The 24,075-nt window shown below is 45.0% G+C and overlaps 1 protein-coding gene across 1 annotated transcript; it reads left to right on the top strand.

The window, feature by feature from the left end:
• Positions 1 to 1,341: 1,341 nt before the first annotated feature.
• LOC120051726 (CD81 antigen-like) lies at positions 1,342 to 22,955 on the top strand. Its single transcript, XM_038998613.1, has 9 exons — positions 1,342 to 1,407; positions 3,899 to 4,013; positions 13,061 to 13,158; positions 15,607 to 15,681; positions 19,196 to 19,309; positions 19,633 to 19,721; positions 20,256 to 20,265; positions 22,593 to 22,676; positions 22,751 to 22,955. Exons 1-9 carry the CDS (start codon positions 1,342 to 1,344, stop codon positions 22,814 to 22,816), a joined length of 717 nt encoding a protein of 238 aa, XP_038854541.1. The 3' UTR covers positions 22,817 to 22,955.
• Positions 22,956 to 24,075: the final 1,120 nt, after the last annotated feature.

The raw sequence follows: 24,075 nt of genomic DNA on the forward strand, positions 1-24,075 counted from the left end.
GGGCAGCGCCCTACTCTACCACCCTCACCACTTGGTGGGCAGCGCCCTGCTCTACCACCCTCACCACTTGGTGGGCAGCGCCCTGCTCTACCACCCTCACCACTTGGTGGGCAGCGCCCTGCTCTACCACCCTCACCACTTGGTGGGCAGCGCCCTGCTCTCCATGTCTATACCACCCTCACCACTTGGTGGGCATCACCCTGCTCTACCACCCTCACCACTTGGTGGGCATCACCCTGCTCTACCACCCTCACCACTTGGTGGGCAGCGCCCTACTCTACCACCCTCACCACTTGGTGGGCAGCGCCCTACTCTACCACCCTCACCACTTGGTGGGCAGCGCCCTACTCTACCACCCTCACCACTTGGTGGGCAGCGCCCTACTCTACCACCCTCACCACTTGGTGGGCATCACCCTGCTCTACCACCCTCACCACTTGGTGGGCAACGCCCTGCTCTCCATGTCTATACCACCCTCACCACTTGGTGGGCAGCGCCCTACTCTACCACCCTCACCACTTGGTGGGCATCACCCTGCTCTACCACCCTCACCACTTGGTGGGCAGCGCCCTACTCTACCACCCTCACCACTTGGTGGGCAGCGCCCTACTCTACCACCCTCACCACTTGGTGGGCAGCGCCCTACTCTACCACCCTCACCACTTGGTGGGCATCACCCTGCTCTACCACCCTCACCACTTGGTGGGCAACGCCCTGCTCTCCATGTCTATACCACCCTCACCACTTGGTGGGCAGCGCCCTACTCTACCACCCTCACCACTTGGTGGGCAGCGCCCTGCTCTACCACCCTCACCACTTGGTGGGCATCACCCTGCTCTACCACCCTCACCACTTGGTGGGCATCACCCTGCTCTACCACCCTCACCACTTGGTGGGCAACGCCCTGCTCTCCATGTCTATACCACCCCCACCACTTGGTGGGCAGCGCCCTACTCTACCACCCTCACCACTTGGTGGGCATCACCCTACTCTACCACCCTCACCACTTGGTGGGCAGCGCCCTACTCTACCACCCTCACCACTTGGTGGGCAGCGCCCTACTCTACCACCCTCACCACTTGGTGGGCAGCGCCCTACTCTCCATGTCTATACCACCCTCAGTCTCCAGTCTGGCTTACACACTCATTAGTAAAAGGAGGAGTTTCTCGAGTAGAAGGAGGACAGACCTCGAGTTCTCTGTCACAGATGTTGAGTTGCTATAAAGGAGGAGAATCTTTAAACGGTCCTTCTTCTTAGAATCTTGGAGATAATCTTGGTATCACGCGTGCACCTTAATCATTTATTTATCTTTTTAAGAACGGACCTGAACACTCAAGCATCATGGCAGTAGTGGGCTGCACATTGTGCATTAAATTCATGCTATTTTTCTTTAATTTTGTTTTCTGGGTGAGTTGAGACTTTTTTTATTTTATTTTTTAAATCTCGTATTTTTTAAATGGTGTTACTTTATATTGATTATTATCGACACACTTCTTCAATCTGTGGTTGATAAAAGTGCATCTTAAAATGTTACTTTTAGCTCGTAATAGAACTTAATACTCCAACTGTTGTGATACCAACCTGTGTATTTCAGATCAGCCACAGAGTATCACTGAGGTACTGATGAGCTCCTATTCAATACTACTTTCATATAGGTATATCCTATGAGACTATATCACAAACTGTTATAGTGTGTGAGGTTCTCTCGTAGGATAGGCCTATATTTTTTCAATGATCCAACTGAAGATTTAACCGTGTGAAAACTGTAGTGGCTCAAAATAGTAAGCCTTTCCTGAAGGAGATACCATACACTTTTCAATAATTCACTTTTCAATAATTCACTTTTCAATAATTCACCTTTCAATAATTCCTTACACATAACACATACAATCCAACAACAATTGGATTGTAAAATGTATAGATTGAGACATAAAAGTCTAGTATTTTACTGTTGCTCACAACAGAAACACGGAGATAGTTTGTGTGTGTGTGTTGTAGTAGGAAGCGTGCGAGTGTGACTCCATCCAGTGTTCAACCAGATGTGCCAGGCAAATGGGGAGCAGACCTGCATGGTTTCAAATAGTACTTGGAATCATTCCGATACGTTCAGCACTTGCTCCAGTCTGCCTGATCAGCCAGGAGGACTGGGTGTGCTTTTTGTTGAAGCTATTCTATTGTTTCCATTGCACCAAATATTCTCAATCAAACACAGTAAAAATGTTTGAAATGTTTTCAAATACCATTTGAACCCAGGTCTGATTTGGAAGGTTGGGGGGGAGGGATTCTTTTTATTTTTATTGACATTTCCTTTGTTCCTACATGCTTCCTTTTTCAAACGGACTGCAGTAGCTAAGATGTAGTGACTCTGATGGTTTGCTCAAATGGAGAGTCTCATTCCAAAACTCTATATATCCATTTTCAGAAATTTTGGTAAATTAGCTTTTTATTGTTTTGAAGAATTTAGGAAGTAGATTTGGCATGTTTTTTTTTCACTATATAATCATCGCATGGGGTTGTTCAATGACTGACATGAATTGTTTTGAAATATATCACTTGATGGTTTCATTTCAGAGAGACAAATAATCATGTTTGTTTGCAAAAAAGCTATATATCTGCCTCACTCTCAGAGAAATAAGTATACTGCTAGGTTTTACACAGTCAAATGGAACAATTAACTACATTTTCAATAAAGAACTGTAAAATGATATAAATATATATATATAAAAAATGAATCAATACATTAATATGAGATCTGTATGTAAAACATTTTACATTTGACATTGCTAATTTAGTAGATGCTCTTACCCAGAGTGCTTTACAGTTAGTGCATTGATCTTCAGATATCTAGGTGAGACAACCACATATCACAGACAAGAATACAGGATACAAACATTCCGTTCCAGCTAAACAATCGATATACAGTATTGTGTTTTGCAAAACATTTATTATTTAAATTTTAATACACATCTAAAATCTATGAATAAAACATCTGAGAACAGTAATATTTTTACACACACATGAAGGTACCCATAAACAATCATTTCTGACGAAAAAACGACAATGTGAAAAATTGGTGTATACAGCGTTTTGGATATAACTCCCTCAAATGTAGAATTACTTGGTAGTATGTAGTCTACGGTCAAAGTAGGTTTACTTGGTAGTATGTAGTCTACGGTCAAAGTAGGTTTACTTGGTAGTATGTAGTCTACGGTCAAAGTAGGTTTACTTGGTAGTATGTAGTCTACGGTCAAAGTAGGTTTACTTGGTAGTATGTAGTCTACGGTCAAAGTAGGTTTACTTGGTAGTATGTAGTCTACGGTCAAAGTAGGTTTACTTGGTAGTATGTAGTCTACGGTCAAAGTAGGTTTACTTGGTAGTATGTAGTCTACGGTCAAAGTAGGTTTACTTGGTAGTATGTAGTCTACGGTCAAAGTAGGTTTACTTGGTAGTATGTAGTCTACGGTCAAAGTAGGTTTACTTGGTAGTGTTGAAGCTAGAGTGGCTTGTTGGTACCCAGTGCGATTCTGCAGACATTTCCCCCCCCCACTTGCTTTTTCTTCAACCCTGTTTTAGGGGGGGGGAAAAACTCCTTATAATTAAAAGTCCCACAGCATATCCTGGAGCCTAGCTTCCCTGTGATTTACTGTTGTTTCTACTGGTGAGCTGCTACTGGTGAGCTGCTTATTTGGAGAGGACAACGGAGTCTAGGGACACAAGCTAGGTTTTCACCAACACTGACAGATTGGAGAGTGTGTCTGTTGTCACAAAGTGCTTTATAGTAACCCTCCGGCATAGACCCCAGAAGACAAACTAACAGGAAGACTGTGTAAATTGACTCTCTCTCTGTCTCTGTCTCTCTTTCTGTCTCTCTCTCTCACTCTCTCTCTCTCTGTGACAGTTGGCTGGAGGTGTGATATTGGGAGTGGCTCTATGGCTTCGTCATGACAACCAGACCAGCAGTCTTCTCATGCAGCAGTTTGAAGATCAGCAGGCTCCCAGCACCTTCTATATCAGTAAGTATCTACAAACCATTTGAATATTGTTGTTGTTTCAATATCTATGTCCCAACCCTGGGGTGTGTTGGGTTGTGTCCCAACCCTGGGGCGTGTTGGGTTATGTCCCAACCCTGGGGCGTGTTGGGTTATGTCCCAACCCTGGGGTGTGTTGGGTTGTGTCCCAACCCTGGGGTGTGTCGGGTTGTGTCCCATCCCTGGGGTGTGTTGGGTTGTGTCCCAACCCTGGGGTGTGTTGGGTTATGTCCCATCCCTGGGGTGTGTTGGGTTGTGTCCCAACCCTGGGGTGTGTTGGGTTGTGTCCCACCCCTGGGGTGTGTTGGGTTATGTCCCAACCCTGGGGTGTGTTGGGTTATGTCCCAACCCTGGGGTGTGTTTGGTTGTGTCCCAACCCTGGGGCGTGTTGGGTTGTGTCCCAACCCTAGGGGTGTGTTGGGTTGTGTCCCAACCCTGGGGTGTGTTGGGTTGTGTCCCAACCCTGGGGTGTGTTGGGTTATGTCCCAACCCTAGGGGTGTGTTGGGTTGTGTCCCAACCCTGGGGTGTGTTGGGTTGTGTCCCAACCCTGGGGTGTGTTGGGTTATGTCCCAACCCTGGGGTGTGTTGGGTTGTGTCCCAACCCTAGGGGTGTGTTGGGTTATGTCCCAACCCTAGGGGTGTGTTGGGTTATGTCCCAACCCTGGGGTGTGTTGGGTTGTGTCCCAACCCTGGGGCGTGTTGGGTTATGTCCCAACCCTGGGGTGTGTTGGGTTGTGTCCCAACCCTGGGGTGTGTTGGGTTATGTCCCAACCCTGGGGTGTGTTGGGTTGTGTCCCAACCCTGGGGTGTGTTGGGTTGTGTCCCAACCCTGGGGCGTGTTGGGTTGTGTCCCACCCCTGGGGTGTGTTGGGTTATGTCCCAACCCTAGGGGTGTGTTGGGTTGTGTCCCAACCCTGGGGTGTGTTGGGTTGTGTCCCAACCCTGGGGTGTGTTGGGTTATGTCCCAACCCTGGGGTGTGTTGGGTTGTGTCCCAACCCTAGGGGTGTGTTGGGTTATGTCCCAACCCTAGGGGTGTGTTGGGTTATGTCCCAACCCTGGGGTGTGTTGGGTTGTGTCCCAACCCTGGGGCGTGTTGGGTTATGTCCCAACCCTGGGGTGTGTTGGGTTGTGTCCCAACCCTGGGGTGTGTTGGGTTATGTCCCAACCCTGGGGTGTGTTGGGTTGTGTCCCAACCCTGGGGTGTGTTGGGTTGTGTCCCAACCCTGGGGCGTGTTGGGTTGTGTCCCAACCCTGGGGTGTGTTGGGTTGTGTCCCAACCCTGGGGTGTGTTGGGTTATGTCCCACCCCTGGGGCGTGTTGGGTTGTGTCCCACCCCTGGGGTGTGTTGGGTTATGTCCCAACCCTGGGGTGTGTCGGGTTGTGTCCCACCCCTGGGGTGTGTTGGGTTATGTCCCAACCCTGGGGTGTGTCGGGTTGTGTCCCAACCCTAGGGGTGTGTTGGGTTGTGTGTGTCGTCCCCCCCAGGTCCTGCAGAGTTAAGGTCTACTGAATTATTTCACCCATCACTTACTTCTCTCTCAGCTTCTTCTACCTCGGACCCATAATGTACACTTAAAAATACACATGGTAATATACAGTACATGGTAAATATACATGGTAATATACAGTACATGATAAATATGCATGGTAATATACAGTACATGGTAAATATACATGGTAAAAACAGCACATGGTAAATATACATGGTAATATACAGTACATGATAAATATACATGGTAATATACAGTACATGGTAAATATACATGGTAATATACAGTACATGGTAAATATACATGGTAAAAACAGTACATGGTAAATATACATGGTAATATACAGTACATGGTAAATATACATGGTAATATACAGTACATGGTAAATATACATGGTAATATACAGTACATGGTAAATATACATGGATATATACAGTACATGATAAATATACATGGTAATATACAGTACATGATAAATATACATGGTCATATACAGTACATGGTAAATATACATGGTAATATACATGGTAAATATACAGTACATGGTAAATATACATCGTAAATATACAGTACATGGTAAATATACATGGAAAATATACATGGTAATATACAGTACATGGTAAATATACATGGTAATATACAGTACATGGTAAATATATATGGTAATATACAGTACATGGTAAATATACATGGTAATTTACAGTACATGGTAAATATACATGGTAATTTACAGTACATGGTAAATATATATGGTAATTTACAGTACATGGTAAATATACATGGTAATATACAGTACATGGTAAATGTACATGGTAATATACAGTACATGGTAAATATATATGGTAATATACAGTACATGGTAAATATATATGGTAATATACAGTACATGGTAAATATACATGGTAATATACAGTACATGGTAAATATACATGGTAATATACAGTACATGGTAAATATACATGGTAATATACAGTACATGGTAAATATACATGGTAATATACAGTACATGGTAAATGTACATGGTAATATACAGTACATGGTAAATGTACATGGTAATATACAGTACATGGTAAATGTACATGGTAATATACAGTACATGGTAAATATACATGGTAAATGTACATGGTCTGAACGTTTTCAAAGGTCTGTGTGTTGGCTTCTTCTATTTTGTTAGTTGTGGTAGTAAAATGTACACTGTACGTACGCCCATTAATTCAAACTTGGGCTTCTCCACTCCCGTACTTACCGCAGCTAAGTGTACAGAGAGGATAAAACTATTTTTATATCAGAGAACAAACCAACCAACTCAGCAGAGCTCACTGATGATTGGAGGGGTACGGCGGCAGGGTAGGCCCACCCAAAGGAACATCAAGAGAGGCTTTCTTCTCTCCTACCCCTCAAACACACGCCCTTGCATAATTCAAATAACCTTGTACATCTGGGCTTGTTATAAATTAGAGTTGAGAGAGGATGTTTTTAGCTTGCCTGGAACACCAAACTGGTGTTTATGTAGGAGAATATATAAATATACACCGACTCCTAGGCTCCCCTCCTACCAGACCAGCTGAACTAGTTAGTTATTGCAGCAGGGCAGTGTGTCCAAGCTTTCTCAGACTGTGTGTCTTTGGGGAAGTCATCTGTAGTTGTCCTCTGTCATTTTTTTGAAGGTGGACTCTGTAGTTGATTCTGTCAGACTAGTGGGTGGAGAGGGTTGAAGAAGTGCCACTGATGATTAAAGCCTTGATGTTGATCTGCTGTATGTAGTTTAAATAAATAAAAAACAACAGAATATTTGATTGACAGAATAATTTGAATGTGAGGTTATAGTTATCAACTAGTAATCAAATCATTTACACAACATGCATGGTCACCCGCTCCCTCTCTCAGCAGGGTGTGTGTGTGTGTGTGTGTGTGTGTGTGTGTGTGTGTGTGAGAGAGAGAGAGAGAGAGAGAGAGACAGACTCCGTGAGCATAGCCTTGTTATTGTGAAAGAACGTCATAAGCAGAAGACAGGCTATGTGCCCAATGCCCTCAAAATGAGGTAAAAACCTGACCTACACTTCTTTTTTTTTTCTTTTTTTATCCCATTTTCTCCCCAATTTTCGTGGTATCCAATCGCTAGTAATTACTACCTTGTCTCATCGCTACAACTCCCGTACGGGCTCGGGAGAGACGAAGGTCGAAAGCCATGCGTCCTCCGAAGCACAACCCAACCAGCCGTACTGCTTCTTAACACAGCGCGCCTCCAACCCGGAAGCCAGCCGCACCAATGTGTCGGAGGAAACACCGTGTACCTGGCCCCCTTGGCTGGCGCGCACTGCGCCCGGCCCGCCACAGGAGTCGCTGGAGCGCGATGAGACAAGGATATCCCTACCGGCCAAACCCTCCCTACCCCGGACGACGCTAGGCCAATTGTGCGTCGCCCCACGGACCTCCCGGTCGCGGCCGGCTGCGACAGAGCCTGGGCGCAAACCCAGAGACTCTGGTGGCGCAGTTAGCACTGCGATGCAGTGCCCTAGACCACTGCGCCACCCGGGAGGCCGACCTACACTTCTTAACCTCCTGCCAAATCTATGACTACATTACAGACACACATTTCCCACAGACCCACAAAGAATTTGAAAATAAATCTAACATTGATAAACTCCAACATATCTGTTAGGCGAAATACCGCAGTGTGCAATCACAGCAGCAAGATTTGTGGCCCGTTGCCATGAGAGAAGGGAAACCAGCGGAGAAACCTATATTAATGCATCTATAGAATACATGTCTATATTCTTTTAAAACTTTGGTGAGTGTAATGTTATATATTTGTGGCCCGTTGCCATGAGTAAAAATAAACCAGTGGAGCACAAACAACATTGTAAACACAACCGATATTTATCTGTCCATAGAATAAATGTTTACAGTATATACTTTTAAAACTTTGGTGAGTGTAATGTTATATCTCTAAACATATGTTTCCCATGACAATAAAGCCCTTTGAATTTAATTGAAATTGAAAGAGCGAGAAAAGAGCGAGAGGGAGAGAGCGATAGACAGAGAGAGAAAGAGCGAGAGGGAGAAACTGAGAGAGACAGAGACAGAGACAGAGACAGAGACAGAGACAGAGACAGAGAGCGAGAGAGAGAGCGAGAGAGACAGAGACAGAGACAGAGACAGAGACAGAGACAGAGACAGAGAGACAGAGAGACAGAGAGACAGAGAGACAGAGAGAGAGAGAGAGAGAGAGAGAGAGAGAGGAAAAGAGAGAACGAGACAGAGACAGAGACAGAGACAGAGACAGACAGACAGACAGACAGACAGACAGACAGACAGACAGACAGACAGACAGACAGACAGACAGACACTAACACACAGAGCGATACAGTAAAATTCCCTGTTTCAGGTCAGTTAGCATCACCACTTTATTTTAAGAATGTGAAATGTCAGAATAATAGTAAAGAGAATTATTTATTTCAGCTTTTATTTCTTTCATCACATTCCCAGTGGGTCTGTCACGGCCGTCAAAGGAAGTGGACCAAAGCGCAGCGTGGTGAGCGTACATATTCCTTTTATTTAGGTGACGCCGACAAAAACAATAAACAATACAAAACAACCGTGAAGCTTAAGGGCTATGTGCCACAAACAAAGTTAACTTCCCACACAGAAAGGAGAGAAAAGGGCTACCTAAGTATGGTTCCCCAATCAGAGACAACGATAGACAGCTGTCCCTGATTGAGAACCATACCTGGCCAAAACATAGAAATACAAAATCATAGAAAACAAAAACATAGAATGCCCATCCCAAATCACACCCTGACCAAACCAAATAGAGACATAAAAAGGCTCTCTAAGGTCAGGGCGTGACAGGGTCAGAAGTTTACATACACTCAATTAGTATTTGGTAGCATTGCCTTTAAACTGTTTAACTTGGGTCAAACATTTTGGGTAGCCTTCCACAAGCTTCCCACAATAAGTTGGGAGAATTTTGGCCCATTCCTCCAGACAGAGCTGGTGTAACTGAGTCAGGTGTGTAGGCCTCCTTGCTCGCACACGCTTTTTCACTTCTGCCCACACATTTTTTATAGGATTGAGGTCAGGGCTTTGTGATGGTCACTCCAATACCTTGACTTTGTGGTCCTTAAGCCATTTTGCTACAACTTTGGAAGTATGCTTGGGGTCCTTGTCCATTTGGAAGACCCATTTGCGACCAAGCTTTAACTTCCTGACTGATGTCTTGAGATGTTGCTTCAATATATCCACATAATTTTCCTCCCTCATGATGCCATCTATTTTGTGAAGTGCACCAGTCCCTCCTGCAGCAAAGCACCCCCACAACATGATGCTGCCACCCCCGTGCATCACAGTTGGGATGGTGTTCTTCGGCTTGCAAGCCTCCCCCTTTTTCCTCCAAACATAATGATTGTCATTATGGCCAAACAGTTCTATTTTTGTTTCATCAGATCAGAGGACATTTCTCCAGAAATTATGATCTTTGTCCCCATGTGCAGTTGCAAACCGTTGTCTGGCTTTTTTATGGCGGTTTTGGAGTAGTGGCTTCTTCCTTACTGAGGGGACTTTCAGGTTATGTCGATATAGGACTCGTTTTACTGTGGCTATAGATACTTTGGTACCTGTTTCCTCTAGCATCTTCACAAGGTCCTTTGCTGTTGTTCTGGGATTGATTTGCACTTTTCGCACCAAAGTACGTACATCTCTAGGAGACAGAACGCGTCTGCTTCCTGAGCGGTATGACGGCTGCGTGGTCCCATGGTGTTTATACTTGCGTACTATTGTTTGTACAGATGAACGTGGCACCTTCAGACGTTTGGAAATTGCTCCCAAGGATGAACCAAACTTGTGGAGGTCTACACATTTTCTTTTGAGGTCTTGGCTGATTTCTTTTGATTTTCCCATGATGTCAAGCAAAGAGGCACTGAGTTTGAAGGTAGGCCTTGAAATACATCCACAGGTACACCTCCAATTGACTCAAATGATGTCAATTAGCCTATCAGAAGCTTCTAAAGTCATGACATATTTTTTTTTAATTTTCCAATCTGTTTAAAGGCACAGTCAACTTAGTGTATGTAAACTTCTGACCCACTGGAATTGTGATACAGTGAATTATGAGTGAAATAATCTGTGAAATAATCTGTCTGTAAACAATTGTTGGGAAAATTACTTGTGTCATGCACGAAGTAGATGTCCTAACCGACTTGCAAAACTATAGTTTGTTAACAAGAAATTTGTGGAGTGGTTGAAAAACGAGTTTTAATGACTCCAACCTAAGTGTATGTAAACTTCCGACTTCAACTGTATATAGAGAAAGAGAGAGAGAGAAGAAGCAAAGAGAAGGTGATGTAATGAGAAAGAACCTCATCAGACAAAAGTCATTTTCCTTCCTGTCACCCTATAGCCTATAGACACCTAGCGTGCAAAACAAATCCTAATATTAACATGTGTATGCGACCAATAACATTTGATTTCACATACACAATCCATGTCTCAATTGTCTCAAAGCTTAAAAATCCTTCTTTAACCTGTCTCCTCTCCTTCATCTACACCGATTGAAGTGGATTGAACAGGTGACATCAGGGATCATAGCTTTCACCTGGATTCACCTGGTTAGTCTATTTTCATGGAAACAACAGGTGTTCCTATTGTTTTGTACACTCAGTGTAGGGCCTGTCCCTACGCCCTGTCAGAGGTTAAAGGGTGTTGTCATAGTGATGCTCCTTGGCTGGCTCTCAAATGGCATCCTATTCCCTATGTAGTGCACTACTTTTAACCAGAGCCCTATGGGGGATAGGGTGCACTACTTTTAACCAGAGCCCTATGGGGGATAGGGTGCACTACTTTTAACCAGAGCCCTATGGGGGATAGGGTGCACTACTTTTAACCAGAGCCCTATGGGGGATAGGGTGCACTACTTTTGACCTGGACCCATAGGGAATAGGGTGCACTACTTTTAACCAGAGCCCTATGGGGGATAGGGTGCACTACTTTTGACCAGAGCCCTATGGGGGATAGGGTGCACTACTTTTAACCAGAGCCCTATGGGGGATAGGGTGCACTACTTTTGACCTGGACCCATAGGGAATAGGGTGCACTACTTTTAACCAGAGCCCTATGGGGGATAGGGTGCACTACTTTTGACCTGGACCCATAGGGAATAGGGTGCACTACTTTTAACCAGAGCCCTATGGGGGATAGGGTGCACTACTTTTGACCAGAGCCCTATGGGGAATAGGGTGCACTACTTTTGACCTGGACCCATAGGGAATAGGGTGCACTACTTTTGACCAGAGCTCATAGGGAATAGGGTGCACTACTTTTGACCAGAGCCCATAGGGAATAGGGTGCACTACTTTTGACCAGAGCCCATAGGGAATAGGGTGCACTACTTTTGACCAGGACTCATAGGGAATAGGGTGCACTACTTTTGACCAGGGTCCATTAGGGTCACTGGGAGGGTGGTGAGAGATGGAGAGATGGGGGGAGATGGGGGAGAGAGAGAGACAGAGAGAGGGTCTTAGGGTCACTGGGAGGGTGGTGAGAGAGATGGAGAGATGGGGAGATGGGGGGGAGACAGAGAGACAGAGAGACAGAGAGACAGAGAGACAGAGAGACAGAGAGAGAGAGAGAGAGAGAGAGAGAGAGAGAGAGAGAGAGAGAGAGAGAGAGAGAGAGAGAGAGAGAGAGAGAGAGAGAGAGAGAGACACAGAGACACAGAGACACAGAGACACAGAGACACAGAGACACAGAGACAGACAGACAGACAGACAGACAGACAGACAGACAGACAGACAGACAGACAGAGATATTAGACTGTTCTGTCAGGGTGGATCTGAAGTTGCCTCAGTGTGTGTGTGGGGGGGCACAGGTGGTCACAGAGCTACAGTAACTGTCCAGGGAAAAGAGAATCAACTACACACTCTTGACTGGTGTGTGTGTAAGTTACCCTGCGGTGAAGGAAGTCAGGTGCTCCTGTTTCCTGGAGTTAGACGGTGCTGGAGGTCAGAGGTTAAAGTTCACTGAGGAAAGTTGTTTTTGTAGGGTTTAATACCGGTAACCAGGGACAATTGGTAGATTTTCCTGAAAATATTTAACTCTATCGTTTCTGGGGAGAGGGGAGGGAGGCATGTCCTGCCTGGGTCTGCGTTGCTGTGTGTGTGTGTGTGTGTGTGTGTGTGTGTGTGTGTGTGTGTGTGTGTGTGTGTGTGTGTGTGTGTACACTAACTCCTCCCTTTCAGTCAGGATGGATCTGGGAAGTTGATGTCTTCCTGTTCCAGTTACAGGATGTCCTCTTTGTCTCAGATGTCGTGTCACTGGACAGGGACCACATCAGGAAAAGACCAACAACTCCATTACAGTAGTTTTGGGTTTTGTGGAGGTTGACTACCATCTGGTGGTGTACTCTCACATACACTTTCCATATCTCACAAACTAGTCTAAACTCTTCCTCTCCTCTCCTCTCCTCTCCTCTCCTCTCCTCTCCTCTCCTCTCCTCTCCTCTCCTCTCCTCTCCTCTCCTCTCCTCTCCTCTCCTCTTCTCTAGGTGTGTACATCCTGATAGCTGTGGGAGCTGTGATGATGTTTGTAGGGTTTCTCGGTTGCTACGGTGCCATCCAGGAATCTCAGTGTCTCCTTGGAACGGTGAGTGAGTGACCACTAGAGGGCAGCAGGACACCGCAAATATGTCAGGGCATTCCTCTAAAGCCCTATTCACACAGGACTAGTATTACTACAGAGCGTTGGTTATGTAATTATTACCCCTTTTTATCAGTCTGTCCTGCAAGCTTGGCAAGTGTTCTCAGCATTTCGGAAGGCCAGCACACCATGAGGGATGAGAACCCCTGTTCCATAATCCTGTTTTATAGTCACTAACATTGTCTTCAGCCAGCCTGTGTTCAACCTGTTGGGTGCAGGATGTACAACGTTGAGGCACCTGATGCAGAGCATGGGGTAGTGGTGAAGCTGGAAGAGAGATCGGGGATCCGGTCATCCGGCCTGCTGAAGCAGGTGGTAACAGAGGTCCTGTCATCCGGCCTGCTGAAGCAGGTGGTAACAGAGGTGTGGTCATCCGACCTGCTGAAGCAGGTGGTAACAGAGGTGTGGTCATCCGACCTGCTGAAGCAGGTAGTAACAGAGGTGTGGTCATCCGACCTGCTGAAGCAGGTAGTAACAGAGGTGTGGTCATCCGACCTGCTGAAGCAGGTGGTAACAGAGGTGTGGTCATCCGACCTGCTGAAGCAGGTAGTAACAGAGGTGCGGTCATCCGACCTGCTGAAGCAGGTAGTAACAGAGGTGCGGTCATCCGACCTGCTGAAGCAGGTAGTAACAGAGGTGCGGTCATCCGACCTGCTGAAGCAGGTAGTAACAGAGGTGTGGTCATCCGACCTGCTGAAGCAGGTGGTAACAGAGGTGTGGTCATCCGACCTGCTGAAGCAGGTGGTAACAGAGGTGTGGTCATCCGACCTGCTGAAGCAGGTGGTAACAGAGGTGTGGTCATCCGACCTGCTGAAGCAGGTGGTAACAGAGGTGTGGTCATCCGACCTGCTGAAGCAGGTGGTAACAGAGGTGTGGTCATCCGACCTGCTGAAGCAGGTGGTAACAGAGGTGTGGTCATCCGACCTGCTGAAGCAGGTGGTAACAGAGGTGTGGTCATCCGACCTGCTGAAGCAGGTGGTAACAGAGGTGTGGTCATCCGACCTGCTGAAGCAGGTGGTAACAGAGGTGCGGTCATCCGACCTGCTGGTTCTCTGCCTTGGGGGAGGTCTGGGCGCTGTTTACATTGTTAACCAGCTGGTACTATGCCTTCTGGGAGGTCTGGGGGCTGTTTACATTGTTAACCAGCTGGTACTATGCCTTCTGGGAGGTCTGGGGGCTGTTTACATTGTTAACCAGCTGGTACTATGCCTTCTGGGAGGTCTGGGGGCTGTTTACATTGTTAACCAGCTGGTACTATGCCTTCTGGGAGGTCTGGGGGCTGTTTACATTGTTAACCAGCTGGTACTATGCCTTCTGGGAGGTCTGGGCGCTGTTTACATTGTTAACCAGCTGGTACTATGCCTTCTGGGAGGTCTGGGGGCTGTTTACATTGTTAACCAGCTGGTACTATGCCTTCTGGGAAGTCTGGGGGTTGTTTACATTGTTAACCAGCTGGTACTATGCCTTCTGGGAGGTCTGGGGGCTGTTTACATTGTTAACCAGCTGGTACTATGCCTTCTGGGAGGTCTGGGGGCTGTTTACACTGTTTACACTGTTAACCAGCTGGTACTCTGCCTTCTGGGAGGTCTGGGGGCTGTTTACATTGTTAACCAGCTGGTACTATGCCTTCTGGGAGGTCTGGGGGCTGTTTACACTGTTAACCAGCTGGTACTATGCCTTCTGGGAGGTCTGGGGGCTGTTTACACTGTTAACCAGCTGGTTCTCTTCCCATCTGTTTGTTAATGAAGTATAGTTTGATGATTGAGTTGCCCATCGCAGACTCTTCATCGCTCATGTAGCTCAGTTGGTGTAGCAGGGCGCTTGAAATGACAGAGTTGTGGGATTGTTGTCAGTGGACCAGTTATGATATTTATGGGGGTTTTTACAAGCATTTCGCTACACCCCCAATAACATCTGCTAAACATGTGTATGTGACCAATAAAATGTAATTTGATTGGTACATGGGGCCTTCGCAGGGGGCTCTGTCTTGTGCTCTGTCTTGGAGGAGGGAAGTCTAGAGTTGTGTTTTCATATCTGAATGGTGATGTGAGGTTCTCTCTCTCTCTCTCTCTCTCTCTCTCTGTCTCTCTCTCTCTCTCTCTCTCTCTCTCTCTCTCTCTCTCTCTCTCTGTCTCTCTTGCTCTCTCTCTCTCTCTGTCTCTCTCTCTCTCTGTCTCTCTCTCGCTCTCTCTGTCTCTCTCGCTCTCTCTCTCTCTCTGTCTCTCTCTGTCTCTCTCTCTCTCTCTCAGTAATAAGCCCTCCAGCTCACTCTCTCATGGTCCAATCATTTTAGTGTAAAATCAAGTTAGAATAATGTAAAGCCCTGAGATTACATTTATACATAATTATAAAATGTTGGCAACTGAACCTTTTTTATGTTTCTTTCTCTTTCAGTTCTTTTTCATGTTGGTGTGTCTGTTCGCCTGTGAGGTGGCTGCTGGGATCTGGGGATTCAGTAACCGAGACACAGTAAGACACTAGATCACACTAGATCACACCCTAACTCACACAGTAAGACTCTAGATCACACCCTAACTCACACAGTAAGACACTAGATCACACTAGATCACACCCTAACTCACACCCTAACTCACACAGTAAGACACTAGATCACACTAGATCACTCCCTAACTCACACAGTAGGACACTAGAATCACACTAGATCACACCCAAACTCAAACAGTAAGACACTAGATCACACTAGATCACACCCTAACTCACACAGTAAGACACTAGATCACACCCTAACTCACACAGTAGGACACTAGATCACACCCTAACTCACACAGTAAGACACTAGATTACACCCTAACTCACACAGTAAGACTCTAGATCACACCCTAACTCACACAGTAAGACACTAGATCACACTAGATCACACCCTAACTCACACAGTAAGACACTAGATCACACCCTAACTCACACAGTAAGATACTAGATCACACCTTAACTCACACAGTAAGACGCTAGATCACACCCTAACTCACACAGTAAGACACGAGATCACACCCTAACTCACACAGTAAGACACTAGATCACACCCTAACTCACACAGTAGGACACTAGATCACACCCTAACTCACACAGTAAGACACTAGATCACACCCTAACTCACACAGTAAGACACACACCCTAACTCACACAGTAGGACACTAGATCACACCCTAACTCACACAGTAAGACACTAGATCACAGTAGATCACACCCTAACTCACACAGTAAGACACTAGATCACACCCTAACTCACACAGTAGGACACTAGATCACACCCTAACTCACACAGTAAGACACTAGATCACACTAGATCACACCCTAACTCACACAGTAAGACACTAGATCACACCCTAACTCACACAGTAAGACACTAGATCACACCCTAACTCACACAGTAAGACACACACCCTAACTCACACAGTAGGACACTAGATCACACCCTAACTCACACAGTAAGACACTAGATCACACCCTAACTCACACAGTAGGACACTAGATCACACCCTAACTCACACAGTAGGACACTAGATCACACCCTAACTCACACAGTAAGACACTAGATCACACCCTAACTCACACAGTAAGACTCTAGATCACACCCTAACTCACACAGTAAGACACTAGATCACACTAGATCACACCCTAACTCACACAGTAAGACACTAGATCACACCCTAACTCACACAGTAAGACACTAGATCACACCCTAACTCACACAGTAAGACACACACCCTAACTCACACAGTAGGACACTAGATCACACCCTAACTCACACAGTAGGACACTAGATCACACCCTAACTCACACAGTAGGACACTAGATCACACCCTAACTCACACAGTAAGACACTAGATCACACCCTAACTCACACAGTAAGACACACACCCTAACTCACACAGTAGGACACTAGATCACACCCTAACTCACACAGTAAGACACTAGATCACAGTAGATCACACCCTAACTCACACAGTAAGACACTAGATCACACCCTAACTCACACAGTAGGACACTAGATCACACCCTAACTCACACAGTAAGACACTAGATCACACTAGATCACACCCTAACTCACACAGTAAGACACTAGATCACACCCTAACTCACACAGTAAGACACTAGATCACACCCTAACTCACACAGTAAGACACACACCCTAACTCACACAGTAGGACACTAGATCACACCCTAACTCACACAGTAAGACACTAGATCACACCCTAACTCACACAGTAGGACACTAGATCACACCCTAACTCACACAGTAGGACACTAGATCACACCCTAACTCACACAGTAAGACACTAGATCACACCCTAACTCACACAGTAAGACTCTAGATCACACCCTAACTCACACAGTAAGACACTAGATCACACTAGATCACACCCTAACTCACACAGTAAGACACTAGATCACACCCTAACTCACACAGTAAGACACTAGATCACACCCTAACTCACACAGTAAGACACACACCCTAACTCACACAGTAGGACACTAGATCACACCCTAACTCACACAGTAGGACACTAGATCACACCCTAACTCACACAGTAGGACACTAGATCACACCCTAACTCACACAGTAAGACACTAGATCACACCCTAACTCACACAGTAAGACACTAGATCACACCCTAACTCACACAGTAGGACACTAGATCACACCCTAACTCACACAGTAGGACACTAGATCACACCCTAACTCACACAGTAAGACACTAGATCACACCCTAACTCACACAGTAAGACTCTAGATCACACCCTAACTCACACAGTAAGACACTAGATCACACTAGATCACACCCTAACTCACACAGTAAGACACTAGATCACACCCTAACTCACACAGTAAGATACTAGATCACACCCTAACTCACACAGTAAGACGCTAGATCACACCCTAACTCACACAGTAAGACACGAGATCACACCCTAACTCACACAGTAAGACTCTAGATCACACCCTAACTCACACAGTAAGACGCTAGATCACACCCTAACTCACACAGTAAGACTCTAGATCACACCCTAACTCACACAGTAAGACACACACCCTAACTCACACAGTAGGACACTAGATCACACCCTAACTCACACAGTAAGACACTCGATCACACCCTAACTCACCCAGTAAGACACTAGATCACACCCTAACTCACACAGTAGGACACTAGATCACACCCTAACTCACACAGTAAGACACTAGATCACACCCTAACTCACACAGTAGGATACTAGATCACACCCTAACTCACACAGTAAGACACTAGATCACACCCTAACTCACACAGTAAGACACACACCCTAACTCACACAGTAGAACACTAGATCACACCCTAACTCACACAGTAGGACACTAGATCACACCCTAACTCACACAGTAGGACACTAGATCACACCCTAACTCACACAGTAAGACATTAGATCACACCCTAACTCACACAGTAGGACACTAGATCACACCCTAACTCACACAGTAAGACACTAGATCACACCCTAACTCACACAGTAAGACACTAGATCACACCCTAACTCACACAGTAGGACACTAGATCACACCCTAACTCACACAGTAAGACACTAGATCACACCCTAACTCACACAGTAAGACACTAGATCACACCCTAACTCACACAGTAGGACACTAGATCACACCCTAACTCACACAGTAAGACACTAGATCACACCCTAACTCACACAGTAGGACACTAGATCACACCCTAACTCACACAGTAGGACACTAGATCACACCCTAACTCACACAGTAGGACACTAGATCACACCCTAACTCACACAGTAGGACACTAGATCACACCCTAACTCACACAGTAGGACACTAGATCACACCCTAACTCACATAGCGTGCCAACCCACACCCCCAACCCCCATCCACACACACAGACACCCCATCCACACACACAGACCCCGCATCCACACACACAGAGACATTGGACAAACTCCTAACTACAGTCTTCTGTTCCAGATCTCCAAGGAGATGATCAACTTCTACGATGCGGCGTACATCAAGTCAGTGGACGTCGTAGACTCTCCCAGCAAAACAGCTGCTATCAAAGTCCTGGAGGTGTTCCACGAGACGGTAGGTCACCACTCTCACCATCATCCTATAAGTCTGTTAAATTGTTATATCAGCAATCTAGTCATGTGATCATATAGCGGTAGTTGGTTGAAAATATATCTCTGTTATTGATGAGGGAAATAAATGCACAGCTGATTTACAGAGTTATTTCAGTGGCGGGTTTTTAATGTTTGTTACAATACCTCTATGAAATGTCATAGTTGTTGTGTGATGGTTCGGTAGCACATGACGGGAGGCCTGGGGGAGAAAAATTGCCAATCAATGAATTAATCAATCAAGAAATGCCATGACTGATCGGTTGTCTCGACCTGTGTTTTCCTTAGCTCGACTGCTGTGGTAAAGGAGATGACTCGCCCTTATTCGTACAAGTAACCGGAGCTCTGTGTCCCAAGAAGAGCCTGGAAGATGCCCTGTTGAAACCTTCGGTACAGTACACCGGTGGTGGTCGGTGCCGTTTAAGATGGGGAACAATGACGTATTTCATGAGCATGGTCTTATTTCTATTACACCCTATTGGTTGACTGTCATTCACCAACAACAACAAAACCCTTTCCAAGCCAAACCTTCATTACATAAACACTAACCACTACAGACAGCCTACTGTACATTGTTGTCATGTAATGGTTCTCGTGGGCTGAAGGAAGAGTGGACCAAGGTGCAGCGTTTAAAGTGCTCATGATTTAATCCAACAAAACCAAATCGAACAAAAACAACAAACAGGAGAACGAAAGCGAAACAGTTCTGTCTGGTGCAGACACAAAAACAGAAAACAACTACCCACAAAACACAGGTGGGAAAAGGCAACCTAAGTATGGTTCTCAATCAGAGACAACGATAGACAGCTGCCTCTGATTGAGAACCACACCCGGCCAAACACACAGAAATAGAAAACATAATGCCCACCCCAACTCACGCCCTGACCAAACCAAAATAGAGATATAAAAAGGATCTCTAAGGTCAGGGCGTGACATGTCACCATATTAGTTAACACCATAGTCAACATAGCTACTAGAACTAACACGTTAGTAAACCCGATGGCAATACATTTATAAAACCAAAAGCTTACCTTTACTGGAAAGAGTTCCAGTGTTGGATAGCCAGCTAGCTAACATAGCATCCCTCTCTGTTTGAGCCGGGGATTTGAGTAGGCTAAACTAGCCAGCTAGCTAACATAGCATCCCTCTGTTTGAGCCGGGGGTTTCAGTAGGCTAAACTAGCTAGCTAGCTAACATAGCATCCCTCTGTTTGAGCCGGGGATTTGAGTAGGCTAAACTAGCCAGCTAGCTAACATAGCATCCCTATCTGTTTGAGCCGGGGATTTGAGTAGGCTAAACTAGCCAGCTAGCTAACATAGCATCCCTATCTGTTTGAGCCGGGGATTTGAGTAGGCTAAACTAGCCAGCTAGCTAACATAGCATCCCTATCTGTTTGAGTCGGGGATTTGAGTAGGCTAAACTAGCCAGCTAGCTAACATAGCATCCCTCTCTGTTTGAGCCGGGGATTTGAGTAGGCTAAACTAGCCAGCTAGCTAACATAGCATCCCTCTGTTTGAGCAGGGTGTTTCAGTAGGCTAAACTAGCCAGCTAGCTAACATAGCATTTCTCTGTTTGAGCAGGGTGTTTCAGTAGGCTAAACTAGCTAGCTAGCTAACATAGCATTTCTCTGTTTGAGCAGGGTGTTTCAGTAGGCTAAACTAGCTAGCTAGCTAACATAGCATTTCTCTGTTTGAGCAGGGTGTTTCAGTAGGCTAAACTAGCTAGCTAGCTAACATAGCATCCCTATCTGTTTGAGCCGGGGATTTGAGTAGGCTAAACTAGCCAGCTAGCTAACATAGCATCCCTCTGTTTGAGCCGGGGATTTGAGTAGGCTAAACTAGCTAGCTAGCTAACATAGCATCCCTCTGTTTGAGCCGGGGATTTGAGTAGGCTAAACTAGCTAGCTAGCTAACATAGCATCCCTATCTGTTTGAGCCGGGGATTTGAGTAGGCTAAACTAGCTAGCTAGCTAACATAGCATCCCTCTGTTTGAGTCGGGGATTTGAGTAGGCTAAACTAGCCAGTTGCAGTCACTTAGCTAAGTAAGTGAAAGTGAAAGAAATACTACAAAATATCTCTCTCTCTCTCTCGCTCTTGCTTCTCCTTAATTTTTAAAGAAATTAATTTGTTCAAAACTGTTCAACTATCTCTCTTTGAGTCAACTATCACCACCTTTTTTTTGCACTGCAGTGCTAGCTAGAGGTAGCTTATGTTTTCAGTAATAGATTCATTCTCTGTTCTTTTGATTGGGTGGACAACATGTCAGTTCATGGTGCAAGAGCTCTGATAGGTTGGAGGACGTCCTCCAGAAGTTGTCATCATTACTGTGTAAGTCTATGGAAGGGGGTGAGAACCATGAGCCTCCTAGGTTTTGTATTGAGGTCAATGTACCCAGAGGAGGACGGAAGCTAGCTGTCCTCCGGCTACACCATGTTGCAGTGGGTTTTAATCAATTATTTGATGACATGTGAATATATTTAGTATAGTTTTATCTAAAAAGGATAACTAAAATTTTTTTTTTTAATGTAATTCACTGAGGATGATCCTCCCCTTCCTCCTCCGAGGAGCCTCCGCTGCAGTACACATCCATGTAAAATCACATGACAAAATCACATGTTTTTACCTGTGATTTTTATCATGTGTGTGTTGTTTTTTTTCTCTGCAATACTATTAAATGTTCACATGAGGCAGACAGACAGGTGGTTTTCTGCTTTTGATAACGGGCTGGATTAGAACCTGGGTCTCCAATGGCTCCCCACGGGAGAAGCCAACGTCTTGACCATTAGACCAAGAGGGCCAACACTCATGTTGAAGTCGCAAGCAGAGCAACCTCATCACGTGCCATGAGCAACCATCACTGACTCATGTCTGCTACACTTTCACATGTGTATTTTCACATTTTAATGTCAACTCAGGCTGTCAAACGATGACATTTTTTTTTAAATCGAATTTATCGCAGGATTTGCTGTGATTAATCACATGTTCATAATTTGCTCAAATTGAGCTGTAATTTAAGATTTTTTTTATACAGCTAAATTACCTTTTTAGGGAATGGCAGTACAGAATTTGCAATTCCATATGTGTAAACATTGCTACTACAATATTGTCAACACCACCTTTTCCCGTGAGAATAACACTATGTATTATATGAATGAATGCTTTACACAGCACAGTAGTATGCAGGAGGGAAAAACAGCAGTTTAAATGAAGGTCCTGATACCCCTGGCTCTGTGTTCCCCTTCCACTAGAACTGTCATCTGAAACTGAAAGATCTGTTCTCTGAGAAGCTCTACCTGATTGGTCTAGTTGCCCTGGCGGTGGCTGTCATCATGGTGAGTAGTGTTACCGCGGAGACGTGCCTGGACAGCTGTTGGACTTCCTTTGTTGATGTTGATTTTCATTCTAGATCTTTGAGATGATCTTCACCATGGTTCTCTGCTGTGGGATCCGCAACGCCACCCCAGTGTACTAGAACCACGGAACCCTACTAGAACCACGGAACCCTTCTAGAACCACGGATCCCTTCTAGAACCACGGAATTATAGAACCACAGAGGGGCTCAAAGGTACACAAATCCTGTACAGATCGAAGTCATCGAAGGGGATTGAAAATGTTACGTGTTGTAGTTCCTGGTTACTTCTTTTTATATTGCAGAAGTATGTACATTTCTATCAGTATTATAAATAGAGACTAGATTTTATTACAGTATTTTCTATGTTTTAACAATACTCCTAATAAGCATTTCACTACACCCGCAATAACATCTGTTAAATATGGGTATGCGACCAATAACATTTGATTTGACTGTTTGAGTCTGTCGATGACCAACAGACATTCAGCATCTCTCTAATGCTAAACTTTTTACTACTTTCTTGTTTTCTTTGAGCCTTTTGTATGTTTTTGTGAAGTACTTCTCCAAGGTTTTGTATGTTTTCGTGAAGTACTTCTCCAAGGTTTTGTATGTTTTCGTGAAGTACTTCTCCAAGGTTTTGTATGTTTTCGTGAAGTACTTCAAGGTTGAAGAGTTCAGTGGTCTTTTTGTATGGTGTATAAACTGTACACAATCATTGTGTGAGTCCAAAATGGCACCCTGTTCCCTTTATAGTGCACTACTTTCATAGGGCTTCAGTAGAAAGTAGTGCACTACATTGGGAATTGCCATTTGGGACTAACCCACAGATAGCTTGATAAACAGTGCTTTAGTTGGGACAGTGCTCACTGGTATAGAGAAACCAACACCTCACATTTCCTACAGCTTGCGTACAGTACCGGCACGTCTTATAGAATATTAACTATAATATACAGTACACACCTACTCATTCAAGGGTTTTTACTATTTACTATTTTATACATTCGAATCCCCAAGCTGACAAGGTAAAAATCTGTCGTTCTGCCCCTGAACAAGGCAGTTAACCCACTGTTCCCCGGTAGGCCGTCATTGAAAATAAGAATTTGTTCTTAACTGACTTGCCTAGTTAAATAAAGGTAAAATAAATAAAAATGAAGACATAAAAACTATGAAATAACACCATGAAATAACACATAATAACACAGCTGGTTGAGAGAATGCCAAGAGTGTGCAAAGCTGTCATCAAGACAAAGGGTGGCAACTTTGAAGAATATAAAATATATTTTGATTTGTTTAACACTTTTTTGGTTACAACATGATTCCATATGTGTTATTTCATAGTTTTGATGTCTTCACTATTATTCTACAATGTAGAAAAATAG

Source organism: Salvelinus namaycush, chromosome 8 (genome assembly GCF_016432855.1).
Source record: "Salvelinus namaycush isolate Seneca chromosome 8, SaNama_1.0, whole genome shotgun sequence".
Taxonomy (NCBI): Eukaryota; Metazoa; Chordata; class Actinopteri; order Salmoniformes; family Salmonidae; genus Salvelinus; species Salvelinus namaycush.